General features: G+C 34.4%; 1 protein-coding gene across 7 annotated transcripts in view; it reads right to left on the bottom strand.

Annotated features, from left to right (window-relative positions):
* ANKS1B (ankyrin repeat and sterile alpha motif domain containing 1B) overlaps positions 1 to 15,292 on the bottom strand; it is a 436,612-nt gene that overhangs the window by 382,176 nt on the left and 39,144 nt on the right. For all 7 annotated transcript variants that reach the window (XM_071800411.1, XM_071800380.1, XM_071800388.1 and 4 more), the window contains exons 2-3: positions 7,805 to 7,885; positions 3,501 to 3,657 (exon numbers count right to left, since the gene is read on the bottom strand). In XM_071800411.1, coding sequence (XP_071656512.1) covers positions 3,501 to 3,657; positions 7,805 to 7,885 — 238 coding nt within the window. The remainder of the gene's footprint in view (positions 1 to 3,500; positions 3,658 to 7,804; positions 7,886 to 15,292) is intronic.

The raw sequence follows: 15,292 nt of genomic DNA on the forward strand, positions 1-15,292 counted from the left end.
ATTCTACAGTACATTAAATATATAAACGTAAGGAAAAAGACATGCTGCATGTGTAAAAAAAAACCAGGCAGAATCACAACACAGAAAACAATATCACTGAGAAATTTCAAAAGTGTTCACAGTTTTTCCTCTAAATTTTTAACTGTTCATATTCTATATATATATATATAAATATATTTTTACCTTGATATTTATTCCTGATGTCATTTACCTTTTTTGCATGTGATTTCCTGCACTAATACCAGACACTACATATTGACCCAGATGCGGCTGTTTGGTTTGTTTGTTTGTTTGTTGGGGTTTTTTTTGTTTTGTTTTGTTTTGTTTTTTTTAATACATTAGGATCTCCTATCAATTATGTACTTTTATGATGAGAGTTACCATAATAAATGTTTGTGCTACTGAGATGTCTCTTCATAAACAAGCATGTAAGTAGTTTGACAGTACACCTTTAATTATATTTGGTATTCATTTCCTAACAAATCTTGATCTCATGCCACCTACTTGATCTTCTTTCAATATATAATTTACATATTTTCAAGTCTCCATCAAGGAAATTTAAAGACTTACATGTTTTTTAATTTCACTGTATTTAGTAATTTTAAATATACATTATGCATGTCAGCTTAGACTCCTGTATTAAACAGCAATAGAATTATTCTTACATAATGGTTATGCTGTAACCATCTTCTGTGTGTAGAGTTGCCAGTCTACATTCCACCACTGCCATAAAATAATTGTCATTTAACTGTGTGCCTCTATACTGTTTTTTTCAATGTTATATAATAGGAACAGTAGGGGGCATTCAGAGCTTTAAGTGCTGGGTATGGCTGGCTATGATCCTATGATGCGAGTTAACTGCATTAGAGTGTATTGAATGCAGTTCAACTAATTTAAAGAATACCATATTAAATCCATGAATTCATGTAAAATATACTCATGCATCATAAGCTTCTCATTTACTTTTTTGCTGTATTCATTCATTCATTTCACTGAAGTTTTTAGAAGCATTTGTTTTACACAATTTTAATAACATAGATGAAAAGCAAAGATGTATGAAAAATTAGTTGCAGCAATTTTTAAATAATGAAAACATTTATTTTCTCCAACTGAAAGCACGTACATTCTTAATGTGATCCTTACAAGAAAAAGAAAAAAAAAAAAGTCTGACTTGAGTGTATTATTTGCTGCTGTGAAAAAGGGAAAAAAAAAAAAAGGAAGAATTTCCAGGATTTCTCATAAGCCTTAGCTTCAGCTCCACAGATCTAAAAGAAGCTATGAAAGGTATGAGGAGTATGAGGAGCCACCTGCCCTATAGAGCGTATCGGTAAATACGCAAAAGCCTCAGAAACTTACAGACTCATAAGAATGTACAATTAGTATTAGGGTGAGTATGTCACTCTGGTGTTACTTGAGGATATGTGGGTAGAGATGGCTTTTTAGCAACTTGGCATTTCCTTCATTCCTATGTAGCGTGCTAATTTTCAGGGGACAGTCAGTGCCAGCAAAGTGGTCCACCTACTAAAGCTGGTCATTGTCTACAGTGAAATACCACAGGCTACACAAGGTCAAAAGAACAGAGTATGAGTGAGTTTAGCCTCAAAGATTCGCTTAAGAGACTTGAGGGTCAAAATTTCTTGTGAGGATTGCTCACACATTTTCCATGATAAAGTTTTTGGGTAAAATGCATAAACAGCAGGACTTCTGAGGACTTCTCTTTTGAGTCAGTGTGGTACAGAATCAGATGTATCTGTGCTTATTTGCTGCAGTGATTAAACCAGAGAGACCAGATAGCACACCTAATCAAACTCTAGAATATTCTAAAAGTTTGGGTGCCTCTATGTGATTGGGAAAAAGTAAGTTTGAATTAGCATTTCTTTGTGATCTTACTGAAATATCTTTTTTCACTATCCCTTTCTCTGAAGTTCCTGCATAGCTTCCAGTTTTCTGTCAGCAGGATATAAGGAATTTTTTCAAAAGTAAATGGTTAACATACAATCAGAAAGTTGCTTTTCTATTTTGTTGTAGAAATAAAACTGAAAAAAAAAAACCTTCTCCTTGACAAAAGGTAATCCTTCTATTCAGCTGTTTCATCCTACCTGCAACAGCTGATGAGAATGAGAAACTCAAAGAAACTCCTATCTGCAACACAGACTACAGAATGACAAGGTTTGGATTTTGTACTTTTTCTTAGATGAGCCAGGGTAGTAGAGGATTTCCCAGAAGACTGTCACATGGATGTATTTTATTACTTTATTTTCCTATATTTCCTGCACTAAAACTTGATGTTCATATCGTAGTTATTTTGTGGATTCTGATGGCTAAATGTATAACCTCAAATATCAAATAGATTATTCAAGGAATGCCATCTCACACTAGTTAAGTGTTTGCAATTTAGGTCAAATATTTCTTATTTTCTTACCATTTGCCTTCCAGACACACTAATGTAGACACTCAGAATGCACTTCATTTTTTAGGTTGTACTTTGCCATTTGAGGTGCTGTAGGGTACCGTACCTGGAATCCATTAGCCACTCCACAAGGACGTAGAAATTCTGAGCATTCTCTGTCATACATTCAGGCCTGCACAGATGTGCGTTTGGGTGAATTAATACTGCCTTACTTTCAGACTCCTGAATAAGCCTTTTGGCTCCTGTGATAACAGTGACTAGACCTCTGTGGAATAAAATGGAGCATGTAGACACTAAAATTTAGATCTGAATCTGGAGCTGACTCCCATCTTTACATTCCAATAACTTCCTGATTACTCTGGCAAATGCAATAGCTTATGATTACTACACATATTTCACAGCCTACTTCTAGTCTTCAAGCAGTTCAGTTGACTGTAGATGGTGTCAGATTTTAATTGCCTTCTTTGTATTTCTAAATACTAACCCTATGAAGGGACCCTATAAGAATAAAGGAATGAAAACAGAAGGTGTGCCATATGTTTAACAACAGAATGCAACATACTTATCCTGCCCTTACCCACTGTAATACTCCAATCATTTCTTCCTATTATTTATGCATCCTTTCTGCTGCACAAGCATACATCCAGTCCATCTGGTTCGTCATTTATCTCTGCATATCAGTTCATTTACAGTACACTCAAAATATACCCAGAATATTAATTCTATCTCCAAGTTTTTCAGCAATTTAATATCTAATAAAGTAAAAAAGTCACAGAGATTCTGCACATTTACATCAATATATACAAGATCCATAGTTAGAGTATGTCTTCATACGATTTTTCAGAAAAAAAGCAGAAGTGTTTTTTTCATACTTAAAAACCTAATATCCTTTAGGTCAGTGCCCATCCAGAAGAAAGATATCTGATATGCTTATATTGAAAGATTTTATCAGTCTTGCAGAAGACATTACTGAAACAATGGAAAATAGGTTTTTGTTTTGTTCGTTTAATTTGGCTATAAACTTGCCAGACCTAAAGAATATGTTCTGGTCTTTTCTGATGATGTACACAAATACTTTTTACCACTTCACCTGTTCATTCACTCTGGAGTGTGATGGCCCATGACGGATGAGTATCTTCACAATGTCTACATCTCCTCTCCAAGCAGCCAAGTGAATAGGAAAATAACCTTTGTTATCTGCTACATTAGTTGATGCTTCATACTGAAGTAATTTGAGAACTATATCCCTGGAAAACAGGAAGTAAATCTAAAAATTGACAGGAAGCTTATTTTATTAAGTTTTTACACAAACGTACATATTACCAAAAATTTTACCCTGAATATCAGAATAAAACCCACCTGTATTTCAAGTGAAACACCTAAAAAATGAAGACAAATCATTTCTAAGAATGAAATAGATAGTAAAATGTAGCAAAAATGTTATTAATTGTAATGATTCTTGCTTCGTATGAATACCCATTAACAATATTATCATCAGTTCTCTGAATCTTTTTTTCAACTGCATCCCCTGGCCACTGAATCATTTTTAGAATGTCCCAGTCCGGGCCACATGCATGTTCCTCAAGACAAACCTTCCAGGCACTGCAGGCAGATAATACTCCTCTCCCCATCACTGCTGAGTTCTGGAAGCAGGAAGACAAGAGGGTAGTTTTATGACACGGTCTTGCAGTAAGGCTTAAAAGTAACAGGTTTTCTTCTTCTTTAAGGCATTACTCCAAAGAAGGGGAAAACAATTTAATGATGATCTAGTTAGATATGTACTATCTTCTATGGAATAACTGCTTCTATTTTCATTTCCCACATCCAGCTTCCTGAGAGCAGTGAGGAAAAAAGTGACTTTCATTATTTTAATTCTTATTATATTCCTTTCAGTATTTTCAGTGTGGCTTATCATACATTAAATTAAAGATTAGTATAAGCTGGTATATTGCATCCCTGATTTTTAAGCAGTCTCTTGTACTTAACTTCAAAAGTTAAATTTAAAAATAAACTGCATGGTATGATCATTGGTTATCAAGTATGTCAGAAAGTAAATAAATTTGGTCTTATCTCTCCATTTGTCTTCTCACAGTTTGACAGAGTCAGGCCTCATTAGTTATTAAGTTAATAGCATTTATGATCCAGTGTGGGCAGTTCTACATGCTGAATATGGAAAGATTGGCTCTTACTTATTTTGCTCAAAAGATGAGGGAGGAGAGGGAGCTCAATGCAGCCCATGTTATGACTGAAAACTAAGCCCTTGACTGCAAATCAGGACAGAAGGTAAATCCCAAGGCAATTTTTCTACCAGACTTGATGGAAATTTATTTAATTGCATATTGAGAGAAAAATGTGGCAAGTAAGAAAGAATATATCCAGGTCAAAGTAAACTCCCAAATGTCTTCAAAAGAAAACATACAGATACTGGAGTCATCACTTGTAAGCTTTGAGGGAGACTTCAAACTGGACTTTGCTTACTCCTGACAAGGTCAAATAACATGAAAACAACCAAGAACAAACAGCTCCACTACAGGAAGACTTTTTCTACACAAAAAGTTCCAGAAAAGTGACTCCTGAGAGAAACTTTTTAGTACAAATAAGGTTTGAGAGACTTCCCATGTCCTAAGAGCTGGTGTTGCAGTAGATGGTGTAACAAAGGCTACAGATTCAGAGAAGTTTGAAAGGGACACAAATAAAATGAAACAGAAACTAACTAAGTGGAGAAAAAAAAAAAAAAACAAAACAAAACAAAAAACAACACAGCACAAAACCCTCCACAACTGAAATCCTCCAGAACAATATACAGCAACTATTGAGAAAAGTCTCTTACAAGACTCAGGATATAAAATCGAACCTGGGTCTCCTTCATCCTTCAAGAATGCCCTGACCCACCACACTTCTCTAGGGTGAGTCTTTTTTAGTGCTCTGTCAGGACTTTTCATTTTGCAGAAATAAATTTCAGAGTGGAGAAGACTCAGAGTCCTTAGCCCAGTAACACTACTGGGCTAAGTAAAATTACTTAGGGAGACTGAGATTGAAGTCCCTGCCCCAGATATGATTTAATTACTTATATAAAGAATAGTTTCAAAGGAAACAGAACTATCCCAGAATAACCAAGGAGGAGGGAATTCATGACATACAATGATCAAGCAGGGACTTGAACACTGGTGTCCAACAAGTGTCCCAGACAGAAATTACTGATTGGGTCATTAAGTCTTATGCTCTCACTTTTCCTGAAAAACTTTGAAATATCTCAAGTTCATATAAATGTAAAGTGTGAAACATTAAAACTCCCAAAGTTTTCAAAGGACAAGAAATTCTCCTAAATATGAAGGTTCTTGTATCAAAAGATTGTACCCGATAATGCTTTTTGAATATCAAGTTTCAAAACTGAAACAGAGTGTAAAGCTATTTATTTTACATTTGTGGTGACTAGCAAAATTAGAACCACCAGGTGTCTGTCTGATTCTCCTGCTGACAGTGCTACCGTTGGCTTGGAGAGCAGGTCCTGAGCCATCATGCTTTACCAGGAATACCTCTTGATCTATTTCAGTTTACTTTCATATAACAAACTGTAAATGTGGTGTTATTAACTGCTACTTACCCTGCTGTGAGGGTAAAGGTTTATAGTACCCACTGACCATTATGACATTTTCAACAGATGCAGTATCTGCTGCTGTATCTAAGTCAACATCTTGAAGGACCTTCTGACTTCAGCAGAAGTCAGGCCAACACTATGTCTGAACAGAATAGTTGGCTTTTGTATATTTGGGGATTTTATAGCCTATATTGCTAGGATTCACTTGAAATCCCTGACAGACTCAGTGTTTATACAGCAATATTTTTACTTTGCTGGGTAACTGTTAGTTTATAGTCACTATTAAGCATATTAAAACCAGGTTTTATCTATTTAAAACCAGCAGTCTTTGCAAGTTAAGTCTTGGGCTTCTGTCAATAAAAAATGTGCAATGGCACATAAACTATCAACAGGAGAAATGTGATTTTTTACCTTTTTGAAAAAGGTTGAGTTTAATAAGCCATATTAAGGGCTTAGACCTAATTCCATAGAGGTAAAATATATTAATAGATGATTCTGAATCTTGCTACAAAACTGAAATTTTGGAAAATGGACAATATGTGGTTTAGTAGTGGGCTACCTTCATTTATTTATTCAGAAACAGAATATCCTGTATTCACTAAAAGATTAATCTGGTCTAAAGAAAATACGCAGATTTCTAGAATACAATTAAAGACAGAACATAAAGTTTTGATTTTTCCAAGGAAGAATGCAAAAATTGCAAAACAAGTAAACTGAACATATAATTATTATGGATTCATATATTATCTTATGAACAGTCCAAAATCACATTAAAATTAGAGCAAATCACTCTTAATTTCAGTTGGGTTTTGATCAGTTCCTTATTTCCCACAGAGGAATAACACAAAGCCTTGTGTCAAAATTTTATTGAGTGAAAATCCAGACAGTGTTAACACTGTCAGTTTACAAACAAGAGAGGTGGACTGTGTTAAGTGGGGTAGCTCTTACCTTGGTTACAGTGGGGTCCATCCCACTAGAATTTTATAGACCTCATTAAAATCTTTCTTTCTTGTTCTGCCTTAATAACAATATGCAGTCGGCAGCATAACACAACGGAGGTAGCAAGGGGCATCATGTTAGAATAGTGGTAACACAGAACAAATTATAAGGTGAAATAACAAAATGTGTAGCAAGTTTCCACTGTTTTTACTGACACTTCAATGCCTTAACAGTTCACTTGCACTGGTCTGCCAGTACAGGACCCCTTAGTGAGGATCTGGTGGGCTTTTGCCAGCTTCTTGAGTGAGACATGCATGTAGTAACTTGGATGGGCAGTTGGGAGGAAAAAACTGCAACATCCCGTACCAGGTCATAGCCTTTTTTTTCTGCTTTCACATATATAGCTACCATATATTCTTATCATGCTACTTCCACTTTGATAATGATTAATCTATACTGTTCTTTTGTTTCACTATATTGCTTCCTTAAACATTCAATGCTTTATACATGTGTACTTACACACACAAGTATACCACAAAATTTTCTCTTGCAATTTCCCTCCAGCTAAAAAGCACTGTTAGAGCACTAGCAATAACAATAACAAATTTACTCAAAATAGAGAAAGAATTCAGAAGAAATAGTACAGAATCCATAGCTTCAGAACTGCATTTCACATTTGTCACTACTGCATGCTGATATCAATTACAGTGTCAAATAATCTTATATTAATATATCCCACAGGAAGTAAGATTATTTTATTAAGTCAGAGTTTGCCAGCTTTCTGTGAAAATCTCTGCTATGCTACATATTTATTTTACGCAGTTAAATACCATAAAAACTAAACATGAGGCACTTACTTGTGTCCGTTTAAAGCTGCATGATGTAAAGCAGTATAACCTGAACTGTCTGTGCAGTTTATATTTGGTCCTCGCCAGATGCTGCAAACAAAGCACAATTATAAATATTTTTTTTGCTTTGCAAGTACAGAAATGTCAGAAATTTGATGTATAAATAATCTAAAGATCACTGCAACAAGTGTGATTAAACTTTAAGAGACAAATTACCTTGAGAAGAACTTGAAATAGCAAATGTCATGCTGATATCAATATAATTTATTTATAAAAATAATTCTTCACATTCATCTTCATAGCAGTCATGAACTTTATGTAGGGCAGTGTCAAAGACTAATAACTACTCTGTCATTTCAACTAGATCTGTTCTCCCAGTATTACTCTGGTAATTACAATGAGGTTAGAATCTGATTTTGCACTACTTTTTTCACATGTATATGTCCATTGACTTTAGGTCAGTTAGTCTAGATGCATAGAAACATATCATTGGTGAAAACCAATAATATCCTTTAAAGGGATAGTGTTGTTTTTTTTTTACTTGGCCTGATATTTCAGCTTCCATTTTCACCAATTATATTTTTAGATAAACTACATGTATGTAAAACAAAAGTTTCTGGTTTTTGTTATCTTTCTGTACCTTACAGAACTTATTTTACAGTCAGCATCCCATGTAACCAGTTTCACAGTCTATTACGGACTGTTCACAAAGCAGTAAAGAAGATCTTTTGTTTCAAAGCAGAAAAATGTGACTGCTAATCTACCAAAAGAATAAACCAAAAAAAAATCCTCGCAAACCATGGAAATTGGATACCAGAGGCATACTGACTACCAGCAGGCTTTTTCATAACTGACTACATTTGAAGCTGACTGTACCCTTTGTGGAAGCAACTTTTTTATTTTGTAACACAGTTTTCAACCATTAGTATTACAACTTCGAGGACACAAGATATGAGTCCTGAATTACAGTCTGTTTTCTTCAACTTCTAGTACAGTGTTAAACAGTCACTGGCAAGCAATATTTTCCCTTCATGCCTTAGAATCAAATGTTGCTGTTGAAAGAAAATAATCCGAAGCTAATAGGTAACAAGTGTTTTTCATATTGACATTTATCATGATCTACATCAATAAAATGACATGTTATGCTTAACGTATGCTTTTTAAGAATTCTTTACTACAGGGTAATCTATATTTTATTACCAATGGAATACTGGTGTTGCAGACCAGTCTGTTTTTCATTCTGTATGTTTGGATGATTAATCAGTTCATAAATGTAAAGAGTTTTTTTTCCCGTAAGTAATACTACAAGCATACAGAATTATTTGTGTGACACATTGTGTTTTGCAGTGAGTGTAATTCTGTTTAGTGCTGGGTACCTCACCTCTCCTTGTAATTTAATTTTTTGGAAGAACATGACTGAAATCTTTTATTGGGTGCAAAGAAGCAAAAAATGAAGTGGGTTTTTTTTTTAATCTGCTCAGAAGTCTATAGATGTTCTTGTCTAGAGAAGGTAACTTCCAACTATGAAGGTTACTCTAATCTGTCCAATTATAATAAATTATTTAAACTTCATGAATGAGCGCTCCTCCATAATATGCAGCTGTTATTTATATGGAAAAGACAGGTTGTCCTTATCTATTAGAAGGAAAGAAATCCTTATCTGTCAATACTCTATAACCTCTTTTTATACTTTCGCATAATACTTTACTAGTTATTTTCCTATTTACTGGATTCTACTTTCTTCCTTTGATTTATACCAGCTTACAGGAGACTGAAGCAGAACATTAAAAGTGGTATAGAAAGTCATATTTTAAATATTAAAATAAATACATAAGCAGCTAGAATATTAATTTACTTGGTTTTGCTTGCTTCCTTGCTTTACTTCACAGTTGTTTGAGTTTTCCTGTTGGTTGTTTTTTGAAAGTGCAAAGGATCTATGAGTTCATAGATTATTCATTATGCATTAGGCCTTTAGTAAAACACACACACAGAAAAATATATACATAAATAAACCACAAACAAAACCAAACCAAAACAAAAAAACACCAACCACACACACACACAAAAAAAAACCCTAGTTCTTTTTCTCCCCTAATTTTCTCCTTTAATCCAGGCAATCTTTAATGCATTGTACTTCCTGACTCTGGTCTTAGGAAATATTTTTCAATGGAAACTACACTGATTTTTTTTTTTTACTGAAACTTTATTAATGCGTATATAAATGCACCTACGTGAAGCTTCTCAAGACACTCATATTGAGAGACAAAGGAGAAATACATTAAATCCTGATGACTCAAAGAGATGAAATAGGATAGACAGATTTATCACTATCAGGTCCCAAACAGTATAGAAAGACACATTCAAAATCAGAACTCCATCATCAAACTAAAGAACACAGGAGACACAAGCGGGACTGGGCTTCAGGCATTTCTTTTCCCTTGGGCCAGTGCAGAAATCTCCGCCTACAAGGTTTTGCATTGCTACAATAGTGCAACATTATTTCCTACAAAATGAATGCAGATTCAGCACATACACTGGATATTTATTCTCTAATAACTGACAAACAAATTCAAATTGGACAGCCTGCAAATAGACATTCTTACACCCTAAAACTCCCAGCTGTGGTGAACAGTTCATCTAAAGCTCTTCTCTTGTCATTAGAATACAAAAAGCAAAAGTATAGTGGTGCATTAGCTCTGTAAAAAAGCATCTAATTTCATAGAAAAGGAGGGTGGAAAAAGAGAAAGAGCATAGAGAGCCCTTCCTTGGCATCATAAACACATACCATATATTAACAATTATCAACCATACTGATTTATCTGTATATTAAAACATTTTAATAGCTACTGTGAAAGCAATACTAAGGAGAATACAGAAGAAAAATTACCATTCAATCTCCAGAAAAGAAGATTTTTAAGAGATTAGCATCTCTTTAGATTGCCTTTAATAATGATGTTCTCAAAAACATGTTTCTCATAATTCTTTGATGCAGTCAATAATCAAGCTTCTTAATTTCACATGTATTAGTAAGTCAGGATTTTTTTTTCCTATGTACATCAATAAATTAGGAAAATCTTTCTACCACTTAACAAACTTCTAAAAAGTACTTGAACCTACATTTTGTTCAAAGGATCAGTTTTCAGACAATGATGAATTACAATTCTGAATTAAAACATGATCATCAATTAGTTTCTTCCATTATAACTTGCCAAAGTGAGACACAAAGAAACTGAAGTCTGTTATGCTACTTCACTGCCAAAAGCAAAAAGACCTTACTACAGTTTTCTCTCATTGTGGACAAAGTATATTGACCTTCTGAATTCATGTCATATATTAATTGGAAATACTCTTTACTTGGTAAGAAAATTAACATTTTTTCTTTTTTATGAGCTGAAGATAATTACATACATAGAGTAGCATTTCAAAAGTAATATGAAAATGACAGACTAAAGAAAAAGATGGTTAGCTGATTTGTTATTTTGCTATGGTTTTTGCTATATGCAAAAATAATATAATTGTGGCTGATGTTGCACACATATGAACACAAAAGCAAGGAAATCAGAAATTAATTCAGCTAATCTTCATCACACAGGCACGCTCCCTATCAACAGTACAAGAACTATGCATACGTGCACAGAATGGCCATTACAACTTTAAATCTGTTTCCATTTTACTTCCCTTCTGTACATATATTTTATTATTTCATTGCTATTATATTATTATTTCATTGTTGTTTCATTATCCATGCACTAATATTTATGCTCTTTATTTGGTAGTTTCACCAAGGCAAAAATATTTTGGTAAAAAAATGCTAAGAGTCTCTAAAAGCCATAGAAATCTGCCTGATGACATCAGTGTCTGTCTGCTGATTGGTTTCACTTAAACCTTATATGAAAACTGACACTTTGGAATTTATTTCTTCTCTGAAATAAAGCGGCAAGGAAGAGGATGACGCTGTCTGGATGGAATCAGTTCCTCCAGAGGAGAGGGACAGAACATGGTGTTCAAGCCTGCATAGTCTGGGTCTGAACCCTGTTGAGGGCTGAGAGAGATATATCATTTGCTAGGCCTCATCCCTCCCCCTTCTCTCCCCACCTTCTTTCCCAGGTCTTCAGTATTTCTGGAAGCTCTTCCTAGAGATTCTCTGGCTCTTCAGGACTATAGAAGCAGGGAATCTCATCTTGCCAGGTCAGTTATAATAGTGGGAAATCCTGCTCCCACTGCACATATCATTCCTTAAACAGGTTTTCAAAAGCAATACCAAATTCTAAATTTAATCACAATAGTTATAGCAGGAATGGTCTGTGAAGTTGAGCATTATTAGGTAGCTATTGATGCTCATGCATTAGATAGGCTAGATGGGAAGTGAATGACTGTCCTTTTCTAATTTGTCTTCACATTTTTCTTCCCAGTTAATATTCAAAAAATCTTATAAGTATTGTGGAGGCTACTACAACAGCTGAGAGGAAGAGACCCTTCTCTAACTTTCAGAGAGAAAAAGTATTATTTTTTTGGTCAACTTTGAACATCTGTATTAAAAATATTAAAGAAATAAGTGATCTTGTATGGCAGACGTACAGCACTGGGAGGTGTGTTCTAGGAGTCTTCAGATTAGACAGTTTGTGCATTTAGATATGTTTAGTTCGGAAAAGAATCTACCCAGGAAAATGTTTTGAGGAGTACTCAGTCTCTCCAGCTAAGTACTATGCATTGTAAAAACTCAACAATCTAAACCTGAACAAAAGTCACATGAACTAGTTTAACTAAAAGGTATATAATTTTATTCTGATAGAGTTGACAGTTATATCAGTTTAAATGTTATAAAAATCAGGTAATATGTAAAGAATGGAAAGGAGAAATACTTTGAATTCTTGATAATGTCATGCAAAGGAATGGGTAATAAATTAGTTATGCTTTATTAAAAGACTGTCATATATATGTTCACTTTGCATTTGACCTTTATCTAACCAGCTTGACTTCATCACTCTTTACAGACGACTCATCTGGAACTACACTGACTGAGTATACTACATAATACCAGGGCTGTATTCAGAGAGCAATATGTTTCTGACTAATATTGGTTAGTTTTGTCTTATCCTTACAGTCAAGACCAATTTGCCTGGAGTGGCTAAAAGAGAGAAAGTTTTCATCAGTTATGACAGCAGAGTTCCTCTCTATTCCAGTTGTCTATGGGGACAAACTGGGGTTTCGCTCAGTTCATAGCAAACCTTAGTAACTCCAGCTTGTCAATGATGAGTCAGACAGATCCTTGGATCCACTCCAGAGTTCTGTCCTTGAAAATCCAGTCGTTCTGACAGGAAATAAATTTAACTCTCATTTGGCATCATCCTGCACCAGAACACTGTGAGAACAGCTACTGACTAAATTATGAAAATACTCAGTTCAAAACCAGTTCAGCAGGCAGTATCTTTAATAAGTAAAATCATTCGTGTTTAAACAATGTGAACCATGTTTTAAAACTGCTGTCCAGAATATCTTCAGGTATGATCTTATGTGATCTGAGCAATCTGCAGGGATGCCATAGGGCTAATGCTGAAGATCAGTGCATCAGACTAACTCTTCCTACAGAGGGCAACTCCATACTCTATGTATCATGAATTTGGGCTCCCTGCATATATGAGGTAGGTGGGCTCTATACATGTTATGAATCAGACCTAGAGGCTTTGTATGAGATCTGTAGATTGATTAAGATCAACCAGGGCTCCACTGTGTTAGATAACATTAAGCCATACAATACCAAAAGAAAAACAATCAGACATACTCAACTATATCTTTTTCAGTATATATATATATATAAAATACATATATATATATTTTTTTTTTGAACTCCCCTTATAAATAAATGCTGTGTTGTTTCAAGTCTTCTCAGACAACTGCTATTTAGTGAAACTATATAAACAATAATTATTTTTCTGTAAGCATGAACACTGAACTATAGTATATATAATCAGTACTTCCTTTGGAAGAGCAGAACACATTCTCAGATAGACCAATCTGACTTCTTGTTTTGTAAAATTAGATGAAATCAAAATCCCCAAAACCACTCTAATATTTCTCATATCAGAAACAAACTGAAGCAAAGTCCCATTTCTCTTTCTCTCAAAAATACAGATCTGATGATATATTTCGTTAGGAGAGATATTTCTTTAGCCATTCTTTTTCATAATTCAAATGACCTTGAATCTTTAGTGAGAGAAGTTATAGAGGGTTTTTCCAGAATACATTTTTGTAGATCTACTACAGTATTCCCATCCATCATAAACTCACAGTGTTTGCAATTTTAAATATATTCTTATCACGAACAGGCAAAGTCAATATGTATTATAAAATTAGATTTTTAAACCTCTAAAAGATTAATTATGCATCCTGGAACACTTACTGACACTTGTTTAAGTGGAATAAAAATTCTTGAAGTTCTGGCACCGGAAAAAGCACTGGGATGAGTAACAATATATATTTTTGAAATGTGGATGCTGTTAGAACTATGACCTCATTTCAGAATTAAAGATTGTTCATCCTAGAAACCAACCTAGGATGAGACTCTTTGTTATAGCTCTAGGACACACAGAACAGAACTTGCTATCTATAGAGTCTGCAATTCAGCTGGCTTTAATACCTTGTCCTTCCTAATCTGGGTTTCCTCAAATGTAGAGTAATTCTATCAGACACTAGCAAAATAGACATTAGAAAAAGAAAAAAAAAAAGATTCCATTTCCTCTTGATTTTTGAAGGCCATCCAACACCTTGTTCTCAGTTTATGTTGAGATTTGCAAAGGAGATTAAGAAATCAACCTACAGTAGAGTCTTAATCCCTGCATCAATGAAATAAATCACTAGCTGTTTTGACATGAGAATGTAACAGATGTAAGAGTCTCACATCTTGTGTTTACATCCACATTGTATTACATCAACTGTCCACATGATTTCCCATATTCTCAGTCCAAAGCCTTCATCTTCATCTTATGACAACAGCAACAACGTCCAACCCTTTTGGACAACTACTATAAACTTGAACTAAATTCAGAACAGTGAAAGAGTGCAGCTCCAGCAACTGACTTCCAAAATATGAATCCTGAAATATTAAGGCTTTTGAAGTCTATCAATGACCTATAACATATACATAACATAGTGACAACACTGGTGATATCTGGTATAATACTTCCTCAGACTCCATACTCCTAAGCAGACAATGAGCACAGCAGAGAAGGTCAGAGCCTGCAACAGTATGTTTTTGCAATATCTAAGGTAATTGAAAGGAATCTTAATTAAAAATAGTACTAAAACCCCTTCTTATTCATAACATAAAATATTAAACAACTTGAGTCTCTTCTCTGGAGTAACATAGTTTCAAAATAGAGGTGCATGTCACGCAGCTACATCAAAGTGTTAACACTCATTTTTTCCATCAGCATTATAATAACTTCATTCGTGAGAACACAACCTAGGAAAGACATTTGAAAGATTAAGATAGATATG

Source organism: Patagioenas fasciata, chromosome 1 (assembly GCF_037038585.1).
Source record: "Patagioenas fasciata isolate bPatFas1 chromosome 1, bPatFas1.hap1, whole genome shotgun sequence".
NCBI classification, from domain to species: Eukaryota; Metazoa; Chordata; class Aves; order Columbiformes; family Columbidae; genus Patagioenas; species Patagioenas fasciata.